At 38.7% G+C, this 19,369-nt stretch overlaps 1 protein-coding gene across 2 annotated transcripts in view; it reads left to right on the top strand.

Moving 5' to 3' along the window:
* The window catches only part of Man1a1 (mannosidase alpha class 1A member 1), a 173,176-nt gene that overhangs the window by 121,219 nt on the left and 32,588 nt on the right, over positions 1–19,369 (top strand). For both annotated transcript variants that reach the window (XM_021173671.2, XM_021173672.2), the window contains exon 7: positions 18,149–18,272. In XM_021173671.2, coding sequence (XP_021029330.1) covers positions 18,149–18,272 — 124 coding nt within the window. The remainder of the gene's footprint in view (positions 1–18,148; positions 18,273–19,369) is intronic.

The raw sequence follows: 19,369 nt of genomic DNA, 5'->3' as shown, positions 1-19,369 counted from the left end.
TTCATCAGCTTGTCTGTGTAGACACTGTGTGTGCACTAGAAGAGTCCCCCAGGACCATGAACCTGGAGTTCCCTATGATTATCAGCCACCTGCTAATAGGTGCTGGAAACTGAACCTGAGCCCTCAGTAAGAATGGCAAGTGCTCTTCACCCCTCCCCCTCCCTGGACCATGCGTCCAGCCTCTCAGATTTATTTTTTAATCACCATTCTGGAGCTGTTATTACTGTTTTGTAGCCTCCAGTATTTTCCAATAAGAATAGGATAACCTTATCGGTTCCCTGTGGGTAACATAATATTCCTTTTCTGGCTACTTCAGAGTTTTCAGCAGCTAAGTGAGGGCTTCTGTGTTTTCACCCTGCTTGAGTTTGCTGGAGTTTTAGGTAGCAAATTCCATAGGATAGAACGATTTTCACAATTATGTGTTCAGATTGGGGTTTTTTTTAATTCTTCCTTTCTCTGCTCCCAGGAAGACAGCCATACTTTCAACGGGTCCCTTAAGCACTGCTCGTTTATATTTAATCTCTTTTCTCTGATTTTCATAATCATTTTTTATTGATTTCTTTTAACTTACTGTTTCTTCTGCCAACTCCTTTAATATATTTCCTTTATTTCTTCAATGGTATTTAAAGAATTGCTTTGAAGTCATTCTTAGTCTGACATTTAGACCCAGTGACATCAGTTTCTGTTAAATGTCCATCCACCCAAACATAGGTCACATTGTCCCATTTCTGCACGTGTCTATGATCTGGGTGTTAGGGACATGTTTAGCAGCAACTCATGTGATCCTTTAAGGGTGGCTTGATTGTTACTTGTACAGCAGTCAGCTAACATTCAGTGCCAGCCATCAGCTCTGTCCTGTGGTGTGCAGTAGCCGGTAACAGCAGCAGCACCAGTAATACCAGCAGCAGCACCTCCAGCAGCAGCAGCAGCAACAGCTACATCCATCCACTTAGTCCTTCCCATTGATATCTGCCATTGGTTTTGAACCTGGCATTCCTGTGATCCATGCTGTACCTTACAGCTGACTGCTCAGTCAAGGATCTGAGCAGAGTTTGTCCTCTGATGTTTCAAACTATTCAGGATTTAGCCTTTTTTGCCTCTTGAGCCACTTACTGATGCAGGAGTACCAGAAAAGCAGCAGACTCATACATATCCTCTGATGTACTTTGGTCCCTCAGGTGCAGTGAGTGTCCCTCTGGTTTCTGTCAGCTGTTTCCCCGAAAATCCCTGCTGTCTCCCTTCCCTGTGCTCATGTGACAATTACACTCATATTTTTGGGCCCACCCATTCCATGGCCTACTTATTTCTGAGATCCTACGGTGTACACTTTGCCATCTTAAATTAGAAAAAAAAATCCTAATACTTTCTAAATTCATATTTGTTACAGTTGCTGCTTTTCAGTGATTAATGCTCTGTGCTTACGCCTGCTCTAGGTCACCTTCCAGTTCCTTTAAATGGTGGTAGGTAGGCTGGTAGATATCACCCATCATCCAGATTTGCCCTTCCATGAGAACAGAAGTCCTTCCACTTTCTTTAACATTACTCAAGATATTCTGTCTTAGAAAACTGTCTGCAATGCATATAGACTATTATGTCTTCTACATGGGCCATACGTTTTAAGGTAGTTCACATTACTTTTTGTTGCTCTGACAAAAATCAGCATAAGGAACGAAAGGCTTTCGACTGACTCACACTTTGAAGGTACAATCTATCTTGACAAGGAAGGAGTGGCAACAGAGCTGAGAAAATTGGCCATACCATGTCCACATCAGGAGACAGCTCACCTCCCTTCTTGTTTAATCTGCCTGGGACCCCAGCCCATGAGTTGGCACTGCCCACATTTAGGATTGGACTCTGACCGAGACCCAACATCTCTTGGTAAGAAGGACAGTGGATTTTCTTCCAGGTCACTCTATATTCTGTGATGCTGACAACTTTAACAACCACCATATCAAGTGCTTCTCCGTCTTAAAATTAGTGTAAAGCTACTTGGAAGCTGTGTATTTATACTGGAGATTATAAGTATTCTTACTGGGGAGAAAAATTATAACAACTTAAGGTCAATTACTGAGAATGGAGTTATTGAATCAGTGGGTATGAATATGATGAATCCGTTCAGTAATTGTGCTAAACAGTCCTGCAGAATGACTGCACTGGTTTTCAGTGCTACATAAAGGAAGATAATTGTGAATTTATTATAGGCTTGGATATTTTATGGTTTTTCTAAAACAACTGACTAGTTCTATAAAGCGAACTAAAAAAAAAAAAAAAGGTATTGCATAATAATCTGTTCAAGTAAAATCTTTGTCCCGCCACTCACTTTGGTGGGTCACACTTGGAATGAGTTTGTGGAGCCAGGACAGAATGGGATCAGGGCTTTAGAATTCTTATTCTCTGCTCTACTATATCAGTAAATATAAATCCAGGAAACTTTTTAAACATCTACTCTAAGGAACCAGCTCTATTTACGAGATATTTTATAGTGACTTCATTATTAATATTTTCCATCCTCTTCCCATTTTAATCGCTGTATTGAAATACAGTCCATACTTGATTCAGTTAATTCTGAGGTATAAGGCTTTTAGTATATTCACAGAGTCGCACGTCCACCACAGCTTAGCTTTGTATAGTAATGGAATTATTCCAAAAGGTGAATGACTACATAATGAAGTTCCTGTAACAAGGGACTGGCATTGTTTACCACTTTTTTTTTCCCTCTCTCTAGCTTTGCTCCTGAGTTTAACTATGATATATAGGTAGCATCTTAAGATAAATCTGGGCTAAATTGGAGGGAAATAATCATGGAAAATATTTCCTATCTCAGTATGGAAGTAGACTTGAGAAAATAGACATTTTTTTAAAGGTGGAATGGTAAACAACAGCCACAACAATTAAACATTGTAAAGCAAACTTCTGATGTTAATTAACATGCAATTTTTATTATATACAACTCCAAGGAAGTGAGCTAGGTAAAGAATACCACTCACATTTTGAGGTATGTGAGAAAGATACAAACGTGAACTAAGCACTGTAATATAATATTCCATATTATAAAGAAACTTGTAAAGAAGGTTATAGTGATTTGTGGGGAGTAGAATAGGAAATCTGGGTGAGCCCAGGACAGGGAGGAAGACAGCTTTACTTCTAAATCTTTGCAATGTTGTCTTCCATATTTTGAAACACCTTGCTTTCCAATAAAAATACATAGTAATGACAGTAATGAGTGGGTAGGTGGGTGAGTGGGAGGGTGGATGGATGGATCAATGGATGGATGGATGGATGACAAATATAGTCACAACATTCCATTAATGACTAGAGCCTTGGAAGTAGGAAAAAGACTACTTTAGGCTTCAGAGACTTTTCAGATGTGGGGGAAACTCTGGACTTGTGGACCTAGTGACCATTTTTAACGTGATGACAGTCCAGCTAGAATTTGCATCGAGGGTGCCTTTAAAATGGGCATATTTTACTGTATTGCTACAGGTCAACATTTTCGCCTGTTATTACCCTTTAAGCATTTCCATTGGATGTTTTTATTTTAAAGGATGCTATACAGTCAGCACATTTTATGTGCTATTTTCTTTTCAAAAATGTCATCATTTCTCAAATAAATAAATCCAGATTCATGATATCTCAATTTTCAGTGCTAATAAAAATTAACTCTCTTAGAGACATGAACTCAACTGCTAAATTTCTGATGCAACTGCCAGCCTAGACAGGCAGAGAGAAAAGGGCACCATACTATCTGGAAAGAATAGAGTACAAGTTGTGTGGAAACCTACCCTGTCCTTAATAACTGCAGCAAGCCACTTGACCCTGCTGAGGCCCAGTTTCCTGTGGTGTTGATTGAGACTGCCTACATGGCTATCGTGAAGAGGATCTGAATTATCTAAATGAACTTACATTTACGATGACCTCATTTAAAGGCACTGATTATCCTTTACTATTGTTTCTGGTGGTGATGGTAATATTTATTCCTAAACTGTTGATTACCAATAGATTCAAAAAGAACTGAGAATTTGTGAACATTGTTTATGTTTGTTTTACTTTTTTATCTGCAATTCATATTTAGATTTGTATTCTACTTTTCATACAATCCTGGAAAAAATTGAGTCCCAGAGCCCCCCACATTCTAGGCCATTGTTCTTCCGTACTGTGTCACTGTCCCTATTTAGAGGCAAATTAAAGACAAATCTGATGAGAAAGGAACTTAATTCATTTTACATGCAAATAGAATATATTGTGAAAGTAGTTTTAATTAAATTAAAATTTAATCAGGTCATCTTCAAACTTGCCAAATTATAAAAAAAAAAAAAAATCTCGGTCTATTAAATTTACTCTTTAGAATTAGGCTCTGAATTTTTTCTATTGGATTTAATTTATTTGTTCACAGGAGATTGCCTTAGAAATTCTAAAGATCAAAATGTTCTTTGGAAATATGATATATTGCCTATAGGAAAACATTTGTCATAGTGAATATGTTTCGGCCTATAAAAATTATGTGGTAGGAAGTCACCCTAAAATATTTTGGTTAAAAAAGAAAAAATGTTATTCTAAAAGGGGATAGTTTAAAAAAATATTTTGTTTCCTATTTATATAGCTATTTAACAAGACACATATTTTAACAATGGTTTTTTATTAATTCTTTGAAAATTTTATACATTGTATTTTGAGCATATTCACCCCTCCCCCAGTTCCTTCTGTAACCACTGCCTTCTTCCTCCCATCCTCTCCCACCCAACTGAGATCTCTTCTTTTGTTATTATTTCTTTTTTTTATGAGTACACTTTGTGTTGCCCAGCTAGTCCTGGGGATAAGGCCTGCCCTAGCATGTGGTCGACCTCCAAGGGGGGTCGCATCATCAAAGAAAACCAGCTCTCCCCTCTCCCATCAGCTATTAAAGATTAATCGCTCCTCATGTGTACAACTGATCTGTTGTGTCTAGAAAATACTGTTTCTTTGAAGTTGCCAATTGAGCCACCTCTGACTCTTATAATCTTTCCACTGGCTCTCCTACGAAGATCCTTGAGTCCAGTATATTTCCCACTATGGGCTGAGCATCCAACTGTCTCAAATTCTGAAATTTTCAGATGAGATAATCTTTCAACTCTCATCAGAGAATCTTCTTCTTGCAGTAGCTATCAACTAACACAGAGACACTGTCCTCCAAAACCAACCAATGCATAGGTAATAGATTATTTAAATGATGGTTCTATTAAGTAGTTATCATTGATTATTTAGCCATCTTTCACGAAGATATGTGCCTGCCCCAGACAGGATAAGATTTGTGTTAAACTTCGAGGAGAAAAAAATAAATCTGTGAACAAGATTTCTCTTGTCCTTTCTATTACATCATTTGATGTGTCTTTAGTATCTATAGGTCTTTAATACAATTTGAATCATTTTAATTACCTTTCTCTAAACATTAAAGGGCATTTGAGCTTTCTTAAAAGTCTACATATTGGTGGTTACATACCAATTAAATTGCTTTAAGAAAATTGGCTGTTAACAGTAAAAAATTGTTAGATTTTTGAATCTTGGGAATGCCTAACATTATTTCATTACTACTTGTCTGTAATTTCTGTCTCCAAGTGAACATTTGGTGAATTTATTTTTATTGAGTAGAGCTCTCTAAAATTAAAAAGAAAAACCAAATTTTAAAAAGGGAACTTTTTTTTTAAAATGTCAGTTGCTTAATCTAAGAAGATAAAAATATTTCTCTGGGACAAACCATGTGAGTTTCGAGGCATTTTTATCATTTAATCCCTACAAGGTGAGGTCTACAAGTGTAACTGTTTTATACAATAGGAAACAACTGCTTTCCAAAGCGAAAGACCCATTCAAGATCCCTCCTGAGATGCACTTGATGCAAACATAACATTAAATGGTGATTTGCCTGTCCCCTGATTGACCCACCTCTTCCCTGCCCTTCTGGATATAACATTGTCTGCTGTTAAGTGCATCGTGGTTTGTCTCCACTATTGGAAAAAGTTGATGAAACTACTAAATCTCAAAAAATAAGAAATCAATTCTTAAACTTCTTTAGTAAAATCTAAATGAAAAAGGAATGTGGAAAATAAATAAACTTTAAAATACATAAACTATTCAGCATTCATAATTAGCAATACTATTGAACAGGTAAGCATAACACATATAAATTCATTATATATGGAAAACAAAATACATATACATATGAAATATTAATTCATGCATATTCTTTTCATACTACAACTTTTACTTTTGAGCCTAACTGAAAAGAGAAATTGTTTCCCAGACTCTCAGGATTTTTGAAATGTAAGTTTGGGTGTAGAGGACAGGTTTCCAACTCACACGCATATACAATGCGGAAGGAAAATTTCAGAAGAATTTACCAACTAAAAATGAGTTACAACAGGGGCTGGAGAGATGGCTCATCAGTTAAGAGCACTGGCTGCTCTTCCAGAGGGGCCTGGTTCAATTCCCAGCACCCACATGGCAGCCCATAACTCTCTGTAACACCACTCCAGTTCCAAGGGCTCCAACACTCTCACACAAACATACATGCAGACAAAGCACCAATGCACATGAAATATAAAAATAAAAATTAGCTACAACAAAGATAAACTTAAAATCAAAAGACAACACATGCAAATCATAGGATGGATAAAAGATGAAGTTTTTATATAAAATGCTTTCTATGAGAGGATTACAATAAATATTCATGGTTAATGTGACATGATTGTAACATTTTTTTTTAAGTGAGAAAGGTCTACCTGCCTGTCGGTAGAAGATGAGTTTAATAAAATGTGATTATGTACTTTATAGAATGCTATTATACAGCTATTAAAAATGATTATCCCAGAAATATGTCTGTGACAAGCACTAATGGAAACAGACATGTAACTAAGTAATGTACATAATATAATCTTATTTTACTGAGGATGGCAAGCCCTGTGTATCAGGAAGAGAGACATTCAGTGACAAAAACATGAGGAAAAGAATCTTACAGGAGTAAAGACTTATTGTTAGCTCCCTGTTTCCAAGGGCCCAGGCCAGGCTCAGCTGGCTTTCTTATTGTGGGTCTGTGATGAGGCACATCCTGGGGGCCAGGATACAGTAACAGAGGCAACTGAGAGGCAGAGAGATAAGTAGCACAGATATATACTTTTGAGAGGCACATTCCCAGTGACCTGCTTCCTCTAACAGGTACTAAACCCATAGTTTCCAATACTGCCCAGTGTAGTGACATAAAGTTATGAATCCATCAGATTAATCTTTAGTTAATCAAAGCCCTATACCTCAATACATTGCATTGGGGACAAAACACAGGAGCCTTTTTGAGAGACTATGTCATGTCTAAACCATAACATTCTACACTAGCCCGGGCCTTTATGATCCTCTCAGAATGAAAAGTGGCATTTAGTCTATCTCCAAAGTTCGTCAGTTCCTCCAAAGTCTCCAGAGTCTCAACTGTTCCAGCAATGCTCCAAAGGTCAGATTCATAGTCTCCTATGAGACTCAAGGCAAATAAATGCTAGACCTCGATCAAAGGAAAACAAGTTATATATTTCCACCATACAATATCATGAAGTCATTATTTCCATTTTGAAACAGAGAGAAATGGGGAATACAGGGGAGTGAGGGAAACAAAGCAAGCTTGAATCCATTAGGACAAACTCCATCTCTGGCCCCACAGGCATGCAAATAGATCTAGTAGCATCAGCCTACATGACCACTCCACTGCACAGGCTGTACTTATTCCCTTGTCTCTTTCCCCTAGAGACACTGCATTGCCATGATGGAACTTCTGGGGTTCTCCTTTGCTGTCTCCTGTTATTCTCTTAGCTTCATGCTTCCCCTTCTCAGGAAACACCAACCAGCTTCCCCACACTGCCACACAGTGCTTAGCCCCCAACTCTTTCCGTTGAACTCTGGAGGAAGCTTCCAGGGGTACACACCTTTTTAATTTATTTATTCCTTTTACACCCCAATCACTACCCTCCCTTCTGGTCCCCCTCACTAATCCCCTCCCCACCCCTCCCCTTCTCCCCTAAGAAGGTGACACACACACTCCCAGGTATTCCCTCCACCCACCCATCCACCCCCCACATCAAGTCTCTGCAAGGCTAGATGCTTCCTCTCCCTTAGCAGCCAAACAAGGCTGGGGAACAGGTTTGACAAACAGGCAGAAGCTTTAGGGACAGCCTCCACTCCAGTTGTTAGGGAATCCACGTGAAGACTGAATTGTACATCTGCTACTTATAGGATTCAAAGCTTTTCAATATGTCTACCGACCCAGAATTGTGGGGCCAATTGTAAGATCTACCACCACTTCAAGGTATAGTCAAACCCCTTTGAACTATCACTGTAGTGACCTGTGAATAGCTGGATACCACGAATGCATCCTGGGAAACAAACTCCTAAGCAGTCCAGTTGCACTCTATTCTGATAAGAAAGTCTTTCAAATTAGTTTATATTGCTTCCCTTTGAGGAGGTGGGATCCATAGAGAGTTCCTCGGGTACCTCTTAAATATTCTTCCCACTGGCCTGAGGAAAGGTTCAAGGCTTTTTAGTGTCTTCAGCTGAGACACTTTCCTTGGCCCTTGATTGACTCTCTTATTTTGCAGCCAAACTGTATTTAAGGTATTTCTACTCAGCTTTGTGTGTATGATTCTTACTGTAAATCTTGCTAAAAGCAGCCAAAAATACCCATGCAGCTTTAGCATTGACTACTGGGCTGTGTTGAAAATTTATACATCAGAGTTAAGAGATTACCCCGCTTAAATGTCAGCAAAGTACTGGGATATAGGCAAAGCGTGCTCAAGTTTTGTTTGGTTGTTTTGTTTCATTTTGTTTTTCTAGACCATAACTCAAATGCTTTATAGCCTGCTTCTAAGTAGATTTTGCCTTCCCATGTAAAACTTCATGAATATAGTCTTTATGTTTTTGTTTTAGGGTGTTTGCTTTTTCATTTTTGTATTGAGACAGGATCTCATGTAACCCACACCGACCTCATACTTAGTAAGGAAGAATGACCTTGAACTGCTGATTCTCCATTGGCCAAAGCCCATATGATTCAGTCATTTCCCCTAAAATGGTCATTGTGTTGGAGGCCAAACATACATGAGCCTATTTTAGTGGGAGCAGTATATTCAGGCTGTGAGAGTATATGTTAATCTATTTGTCTGAAAGATCAATGGGTAATAATGTTATGTAGAGTTGGCTAGTGGAGACTCAGGGCTAATTACAGATAAAGGTCAATATAATATCAATCTCTAACAAAATCATTTATTCATTGTCTCCCACATAAAATGAGTATTGTGTAATTTTTAAGAATTTATAAAAAATATAATAAAGGCAAAAGAGGCAGTAATACCTATAGGGAAAAAAAAACATATTTCTCAAGAAAGGAAGGGAATTGTCCATTAAACATTGGAAGGTTATAGTAAAGAAATGTAAGTCATGAAGACACTAAGATGTTGCGTTTTTAACCTACAGGGCTGAGCAAGTTTTTTTAAGATTACACAAATGCCCAGTTAGTGAGCAGCTGGACCATTCTGATGCATATGTAGATTACAGTGGGGTAAGCTTTAGAAGGAAGTTGTTGGTTAGGGATCATTAACCTTGAAATGGATACTCTCTGCACTGTAATTCCACATATGGGACTTTATTGTGAAGACCAAACTCAGTGCAGGAATGTAACCCTAGTTTTCTTATCTGTCTCTGACATTACCTGCTAGTACAGCCCCAAACCTGCCTGCTACCTGGACAGTTTTCGTATTCACTTCCTGTCTTGTTTTCATGCGGCCCTTCCTCCTGTAGTCCATAGGATGGATTTGTAAATGCGGACCTGATTGGATCCTCTACTTGGACTTCCCATTGCACTTAGAGTAAATCCCAGATCTTGCCCTCCTCAGCTGTCAGGAAATTCCTGCTGTTGGATGTTTTCACTGGTGATCTCCACACAGCTAGCAGTGTATTGTTGTGTTGTGTGATTGTGGCCACCTGAGGACACAGGTCCCTCCCATGACCACCTTGGAAGTCTCCCCTAACATAGGCACTTTACAGCAAAGCAGCCCACAGAAGCTACCCACTGGGCTCCATCACATCATCTTGCTTTATTTCCTTCTTAGCAGTTCACATTACAAGATAATTGTGTTATTTTTCACATTTGGCGTTCTGCTATTAACTGAAGTAGGTAATCTGAAATTCTAAGAATGCACATTTTCCTCATGGGATCTAAGAAAGCATTCTCATTTTGAATGAACGGAAAAAAATAGCCCATAAACACCATTATTGTTCTTAAATTGACATTCAAGGAAAAATCAGGCACTTACTGCAATCATAAGATATGTTGTACCAGGAGTAGACCCAACGTGAAGCCCCGGGCTCCTGCCATTCACTTTATTGTACAGCCGTCCTTCTCAAGCCAGATCTATGTGCAGAAGTCATGTTGACTTCTTAGAATTTGTCCGGAGTTCACCCTTGCTTTTCCACACTCCTCAGAATTCTGTGCCTATAACTACTTCACATCCCCAAAGGTTAAATGTCACAATGTCAGAATTCCCACAGCCTTTGCCATGTGCCTTTACCTGATGGCACTTGAGGACATAACTCCATTCACAGGACATACAGGGAGAAGACCTTGGCTCCTTTGCTTCTCTTTTCTTCCTTATCAAACGTTAAGCCCATAAAAATATTTTGATGATTCTTTCTCTGTACAAGTTGTTGAAGTTTAGTTATGCTACCAGTATTTTTCAAATAACAAGGAATCTTTAATCACTGAAAATATGTAATCTTATAAACTAAATGTGTATATTGCCCATACATAGGAAATACGTTAGCTGTGAGTAATAAATCTTGCTTTAAATGCTTCCTAAATATGATTAAAAGCCATTTAAATGGATTAATGGCTCCCATATATAAATACAATAATTGTTAAATTCCGGCACCTTTTCTGAGACTGTCTATGCAGAGGATCAGTGGGGGCAAAGGAAACAGATGTATTCTCCTGTCTTTGATCTTAGTCTCCAGTCAGGAGGTGAACTAAGCATGAAAAATTAAACACACAAGGTGTCACAAAGCTATATGTGTTGTGATACATGGCAGACTATCCCACAGCACTGGCTCTATGTTATGTAAAGAGGCTCCTGAGGACAACCAGGGCCACCATTAAGTGCGGTATGGTAATTCATGTTCTTTTGAGAAGAGTATCTGTCTTTATTGTTGGGCTCTGGAATCTTAATTGACCTCTTTCCTCTTTGACATAATTTTTGCCTAACACTTTGGTTGTCAAATTATTTCATAACATACTATTTCATAAGTGCAAGCTGTAGGCAGCTCTCAATACCTATCTAGCATCCCTGACCCCGTGAGTTTGTGTGTGTGTGTGTGTGTGTGTGTGTGTGTAGCCAGAAGACAACCTCAGGTGTCACTCCTCATGTGAGTTCCACTTGAGTCTCTCATTGACCTGGAACTTCAAGTGCACTAGACTAAGTGGACCAGACAGTGAGCTTCCGGGAACCCATCTGTCTCCATCTCCCTGGTGCTCGTGCTGAGGTTGAGGAATGCATCACCAAGCCCAGCTTTTTATATAGTTCCTTAGGATCCAAACCTGGGTCTTCATTCTTGGAAGGCAACCACTTTAGCAACCAAGGCCTTCCCCAGATCTGTTTGTTTTTACCACAAACCAGGCATACACTGTATATTACTTCTACATAAAAATTCAAATCTAAGGAAAGCTACTATTTCAAATTATAAGATGGTTTGATTAATGGTTGTTTCTTTTCTTAGTTATATTTACTTTATATGCTAACAGGAAAGGCTGAGCTTGAATAACACAGTCTAAAAAGAACACCCTAATTACTAGTGTGGATTATCTAAACATCATCTGTTTTCTTGAACCATTTTTTGCAATTAATTTGTCATTTGAGAATTTAAAAAATGATTATGGTATTTACATTTTCTTACTATAGATTTTTCAATATTCCGTTTGCTGATCTTGCCTTAAAAACAATTTATTACCCATCTTCTTTTGGCATCAAAGAAGGAATCCTCTTGCAGTTACTCCCAAAAGTCTAATATCTGGAAAACAAACCAACAGTGAAGATCCGAGTTCAGCAATGGGGTATCAGAGTGTTTGGTAGAACACTGAGAAAAACTCACTTTTATAAAAAAATATAATCAAAATCCACTTGATTTCTCAAATAAAAATCTTATGGAATGCCTATAGAAAAGACAGAAATGGTCCCCTCTCCAAACTGTGTATTCAGCTTAGCTGACTGGACAAAAAATAACTTAATTGAATTGAATGTGAGACTGGAAACCCTTAACACTTTCCGTGAAGGCCAGGATGATTTTAAAAGTACCTAAGCATATTTTCAACAGAGTTGGAGGATGTCATATCACACACTAGCTGACACAGAGTAAGCACTCAATAACTTAGACGTGACTTACTGGCTCAGTCCCACTCACTGAGTTAGGCAAGGGATATCTGGAAATACTTATTTTTCAGCCTGTTGAGCAAAGTCATTTAATAGTATCCTGATAGATCTCAGATTTTTCTGCAAAAGGCTAACATTACTTCCGGCAAAACTGATAGCAAGCTATTCTTTCCAATAGAAAGTGTTCCATTGCTACATCTATCCTAAGGTAATTGATGCCAGGCCTTCAACTCTTATGGAACAAGTAAAATAGCCCTAATTGTTAAAATGGGGTGTAGACATGATCAGAGCATATCATATGCATTTGTGGAAATAGCACAGTATAGCTCATAGAATTTTACCATTGATAGGATTCATTACAAGGAGCTGTTTTAAGTATTTTCAAGAAATCAGTCAGCCAAGGTTGGCTATATATTTATTTTCTTTGAGTGTTGTTATTACATTTTTATTTTCCGTGTGTGTGTGTGTGTGTGTACCTATGTCTGTGTATCTGTCTGTATGTGTCTATGTGTGTTTTTCACTTATGCATATGAGTACCACAGTGCATGAATACAGGATATCAGACAACTTGTGAGTCAATTCCCTCTTTCCTAGGGATTGAACTCAGCTCCACTCACTGGTCAGCAGCTGTTAGCCACTGAATGAAAGCTGAATTCATCTCATCTGCTGTTACATGACAGCAGTTAGCAATGAGATCTTACCCAAGGGACAAGCAGGAAAAAAAAAGGCGTATGGACTCTTGGGATCACAGAGGAAGGTTGAGAGATGTTTCTTGACACCTCTGTCTTTGTAACTTACAGCCCCAAATTTGGCTAATGAGACCCAAAGAAGAATATTAAGAATCAGAATAAATTAAAAATAACCTGAAATAAATATATATGATGAAATTGAGCAGAATATAACAAATTTTAAGTGTTATGTTGGACATTGTGAAAAGTCTTATATGGAAACTCTGGAGAGATTTAAGCACAGTCAAGCTGCTGCTTAGAGGTAGCATCTGTGATTGTGAGTAATTTAGAAGGGCTGCCACTCAATCAGCTGCTCCTCCCTGAGGGCATGGTCCTCTCTTTTGGATTTTCTATGGTAGACTTAGGGACAGTCTTGAACTGTGTTAAGATTGCAGTCCCCTGGGATGCAGCTCTTACTGTGTTCTTAGCTCTCTGCACACCTCTGCAGGAAGGAGACATCAGCCCATGCAGCTGAAACTGCCACATATCTAAATCGATTATCTTTGAGGATACAGCTAAATGAAACAATCATTGATGAAATTTCTAATTATTCTTTCCTAATTTGTGCTTTTAAGAAAATCCAAAATGAGTAATACCAGATTAATTTCCTTTTTTTTTATTCAATATCCCTGTGGGCCATTACATTTGCATGCTTGAGTAAGACTTTAGAGTAATATATAGGATATGGGGAGGTTTTCTTCCAAAGACTGATGGCTCTGTCACCCCAAGGAGTGAGCTGGATTGCAGACTGTTGACTTAAAGGAAGTTTATTCACTGATCAGCTAATCAGAAATCATTCAGGAAAGAGGACTCGCAAAGACTATGGGTTTTTTTTTTCTAATTTTCTTTTAATGAAAATTGCTTCCTTTTTTCCATTTAGCATAGAAAAAGAAGCCACAGGGAAGGGTAAATTGAAAGTCATAGCTAATGGACACTGTATAACTGTTTAATGCTTTGTTTATATATTAATCTGGTGGTTCTTAAGGCTCATTCAGCTCTGTAAATTCTGTATTTGTTGTATTTGATCATGCTATGTTGCCAACTGTATGTATTACTGACCCAATTTTATCTGGGTAGTGACGATAAAACATACTCCCATGGGGTAAGCTCCATTTAAGACTATTTTGAAAGGGTGCACCATCAATCCAGAATGCTCGTCTGGCTACTTACCTCATTACAGGCTTCAGGAAGAGTTAGCTTGTCTCCCGTAGGATTCCGTCGAGAGTAGAATGGGTCATTAGTAGTGTTTTCTTCCTCTCGCCCTATCACCTGTTATTCCCAGGTGACAGAAAAGGCATACAGAAACCCACTGTAAATCAGAGCTATGAGGTCAGTAAATGATCACCCCTTAATGCTTTGAGTACAGTAGAATCTGGATGTCTTGCCTCTATTAATAAACTATATAAACTCTATCAAAAAAAATACTATTTCACGGGTTTCAAAGGACCCAATGAGCCCAGTCTTTATTAAAGACAGTTTCGTATTTTCACTTGCTGAAGACAACTATTTTTTGTTGTGATAAGTTTTATTTTCAGGTACTGACGACCTTAGAAGAATATTGGCCATTGAAGCTAAGTACAAGGTGAAAGATACAGATCAAATAGTATTCTTGCTTAAAGTAGAAGAGCATGACACTGGGGGAAACAGAAGTACGTGAAACTAGATGGACAGGGCAGTTCAAAACTCTGTTCCAGTATTCTTTGAACCATCCCTTTGGCAGCTGCCCAGATCATGTTAATTGCCACTTTGTGTATACATTTCTATGGACTGACTCATCATTTTGGCTTAAAAATATAGATGTTATAACAAGGTTGGAAATATTTAAATGGCCCTCAATTTCAGACTAGTGTTATGAAGCTAATAGTTTTTTGTTTTGTTTTGTTTTTTACACAAGCTATTGTTTTGCCTTTAACATATTTTTCTAGAGTATTATTCTTATGTTTATAAAACAGGCCAAGCAAAGAATGCTACAACTGGGTCATGAAACAACACTAAAAGCATCTTCAGTACCCCGCTCTTACAGATAAGAGTAATTTTGGACTGAAGAACTAAAATATTTGGCTTATGATATAGCAGGATACACAGGATACCCTGACTTCTAAATCAAGAGAGAAGACCTCTCGTGGGATTCATTTCCCTTTTCCCAATCTGCCCTATTTTTATGCCTATAATGGAATTTTGGCTTTAGGAATGCATAGATTCATCACTAGACTCAGAATCTGGAGCAAAAAAAGACCTTGTAAATAGACATGGTGGTTCACTCCTGTAACCCAGACACTTGGGGAACAGGGATCACAAGCAAGGCCAGCCTAATCTTTAACATGAGTCCCATGTCAGTCTAGGCTAGGCCCTGTCTTTTTTAAAATGCTAAGTAAAACAATCTTAGAAAGTTTTCTACTGATCCCTCTCTGAGTGACCAGAATTTGGGTTTGACTTATGTGGTATGCAAGAGTAGACGCTGTCTCACAGGTCACACAGGTCTCTGTCACGTGGTGAGCTCCATCTACTCTCCTGTCAACTGCCGGTCTTTGTATGTTTGTCTATGAGATCCAGATTGATCCGTGCCCTTTCTGACTTCTTCAACTACTCCCCAGTTGCATATTTAAGGACTAGTTCAGCTATCCATCTTGTAAATAATTTGTATTGAGATACATCAATTCTATGTGCTGAGAGATAATCAAAGCCATTCTTTCTTATTCACACTTATCATAAACCCAGCTGCCTTTCACATCACATAAATTACAAAGAATAAACATGTAGATACTCAATACATTTGAGTTTTATTTAGTTCATTTAGGTTGTTTAACTGGCACTTCTAAGTGTGCCTCCATATATTCTAACCCCCTAAATTGAAAAACATTAGTTCCTTGGATTTTGTAAGGTGGGCTGGACTTTTTCACCACATCCTGATTTCTTCCTTCTCTAGGATGAAGGTGACAGTCTGATATGGCCTTATGTCACAAATTAGTTTTTGATGTTTCTCCTCAATGGGGGATTTTATACTTTTGCTCAGTAGCTTTGACTTTGGTGATGAAATGTATAGATGATATGTCCTAACAACAAATGACCAATTGCTATGTGCACTGGCCATGATTAACCAAATCTGAAGGTACCTTCACATCTGGATGATATAACATTCCTTTTATTAAACTAACATACTCCAAGAATTGAACATTTAGGACATTGTCTAAAATGAATGAATTCAAGGTTTTCAGTTCTCAGTGTTCCCTTTGATTAGGTATATCAACCATACTTGTGAGCTTTGAAACAAAACCTGAACTTGACTCTACATGGATAGAGAATAAGAGGGAGGCTGGCCCAGGGTTTCCTGTGCCCAGCTTCCTCCTCTTCCAGGCTCCACTTTCTTCAGCAGCCTGGCACTAGAGGCCATGAAAGGGCTGACGAGGTTTACCCTGGTCAAAATGGGTAGCTTGAAAGTTTATGGAGCACCAAGAACACTTAAAAAGAATCTGTGTTCCAAATAGAAAAACCAGCCTTTCAGCCAACTTTGGGTGCCAGGCTCAGGTGTGACAGTCACTGTGCCTGCCACCTCTCTCCTTATGACCCTGTGCTAGGTACCTTCCACTGTGGGCGTGGGGCCAGCTTCACTCCTCACTACTCTCTCCCTCCCTAATTCTTCTTTAACTCAACTCTGGGCTCAGAGGAAGCATCCTGTGATGCCTGATGTTGCACTGTACAGCCTTGTGCAAGATGCCCTAAGAACTCTTCTCACGTTTACCTTGGCATTGACATGCCATACTGGACTTTTTTTTTCTGTTCAAATATTTGCCTCCTAATGCTCTTTAAAGACTTTGAGGAAAATGACTTGTCTTGTAACCCAGTGTCATTCATTGTCACTACTGCATAGCAAATAATATGCAGTAAGTGCAAGTCTGAACCAAAACCAAGATGTGCATTCTCAGGTGTAGGAATTGAAATAATCAGCCAGGTGTATGTTTAATTTTATTTGAATTATCATATACGTCTCAAAGATTTAAGTGTTTCTCCAGAAACAAACTATACCCAAAAGTCTAATCATGTCTCAAGAGTCATTTCATGTTTGGGACTGGGATGATGACTCCATGGGTAAGAATACTTGATGCACAAGTATGAAGAGCTGAGTGCAAATCTTACCACTCCCACAAAAAGCTGGTTGTGGCTCCATATTTCTATGACCCCAGTGCTGTGGTGAAGCAGAGACTAGAGAATCTCTGGGCTTTCCGACCTTCAGCCCAGCTCAGGGTTTAGTGGAAGATCATGTCTCAAAGGCAGTAAGGCAAAAAGAGTAATGTGGAAAGGCACCTGATGTTCCCATGGCCTCTGCATTTGTGCTTAAGGCTACATGGACCAGCAGCATAGTCATAAACCATACACAACCCACATTTAAAAACTTTAAAAAAAAAACTTTTTTAAAAGTATTTTTTGAGATAAATCATCCAGCAATATATTTGCAACTCATGCCTTTGAGCTTTACATAACATAATTTTATATTCTTAAGCATAGATTAAGTAAGATAGGCAGTGAGTCAGTGCCTTAAAAAATAGATAAAATTTAGTATGAAGATACACATACGGAAGTCTAGTAATTGGAGGCAGGATTTGGAAAAGGACAGAGGTTCTTGGGTAAAGAATGTTTGAAATCTACCTCCTATCCAAATAGAATTTTAAAGATAATGTGAATATCTAAAATTCCATGCAATCTCAATTAAAATATTGAAAAGCTGTATGAGGCATCAGGACGTGGACACTGCATAGCACTGGACCTTCCAAACTCGGTAAGGTGGAACATATTTTGCACTTACTGATTTAAGTCAACAGTGAGTTTCAGGACGGAAATAGAAGTCAAAGCTGAAAACCAGTAGCCAGAAAAAAAAATGTAATAGTATGTTATCCAGAGTCCACTCTTATAGGGATACCATCCCAGAGGTGTGAGCTTTACAATGTCTGCCACTTAGGACCTTGGAAAATAACTCCTCTGTTTTTCCTTTTTTTTCCGTAGTGGGATCGGGCGGAACTGGCCCTGGGCCTCTGGAGGCAGCAGTATCCTGGCTGAATTTGGAACTCTGCACTTGGAGTTTATGCACTTGTCCCACTTATCAGGAGACCCAGTCTTTGCCGAAAAGGTAAGTCTTAGAAACCCTTGTGCAGAGCATGGGAAAGGAAACATTGTGTATCTGTGAGACACTTTGTAACATGCCTTATTTCACCTGACCAGACTGTCAACCCAGTCTTTCTGTGATACTGTGTATATCTGATACTGTGTAACTCGGGGTGAGAGGGCCCACATTCCCCCTTGTGGCTTGAAGTACAGTAAGGAAGTTGCTTAACTGTGTGGAATTTATTCCATCTAAAAATGGAATAAATGTTCCCCTGTATACACTGTATGAAGCACACATGTGAAAGGTTAAGGTGTTATACAAATATGAAGTGGCAGCCATATAGATTTGTTTTCTTTTTTCTTTTTTATTTCCTTTTTCCAATTTTTTTTTGTTTTTGAATTTTTGCTTGAATGTGTACTTTGCTATTTCTTTTTTTTCCATTTTTTTATTGGGTATTTATTTCATTTACATTTCCAATGCTATCCCAAAAGTCCCCTACACTCTTCCCCAACCACCCACTTCTTGGCCCTGGTGTTCCCCTGTACTGAGACATATAAAGTTTGGATGACCAATGGGCCTCTCTTTCCACTGATGACCGAATAGACCATCTTCTGATTCATATGCATCTAGAGACACAATCTCCGGGGCGGGGGGGGTGTGGGGGGGTGGTTAGTTCATATTGTTGTTCCACCTATAGGGGTGCAGATCCCTTTAGCTCCTTGGGTACTTTCTCTAGCTCCTCCTTTGGGGGTCCTGTGATCCATCCAATAGCTGACTGTGAGCATCCACTTCTGTGTTTGCTAGGCCCCAGCGTAGTCTCACAAGAGACAGCTATATCTGGGTCCTTTCAGCAAAATCTTGCTAGTGTCAGCGTTTGGAAGCTGATTATGGGATGGATCCCTGGATATGGTAGTCTCTAGATGGTCCATCCTTTCATCTCAGCTCCAAACTTTGTCTTTGTAACTCCTTCCATGAGTGTTTTGTTCCCAACTCTAAAAACGGGCAAAGTATCCACACTTTGGTCTTCGTTCTTCTTGAGTTTCATGCATTTAGCAAATTGTATCTTATATCTTGGGTATTCTAAGTTTCTAGGCTAATATCCACTTATCAGTGAGTACATA

The sequence above is a fragment of the Mus caroli genome, chromosome 10, assembly GCF_900094665.2.
Source record: "Mus caroli chromosome 10, CAROLI_EIJ_v1.1, whole genome shotgun sequence".
NCBI lineage: Eukaryota > Metazoa > Chordata > Mammalia > Rodentia > Muridae > Mus > Mus caroli.
This window is presented reverse-complemented; position numbering and strand designations above follow the sequence as displayed.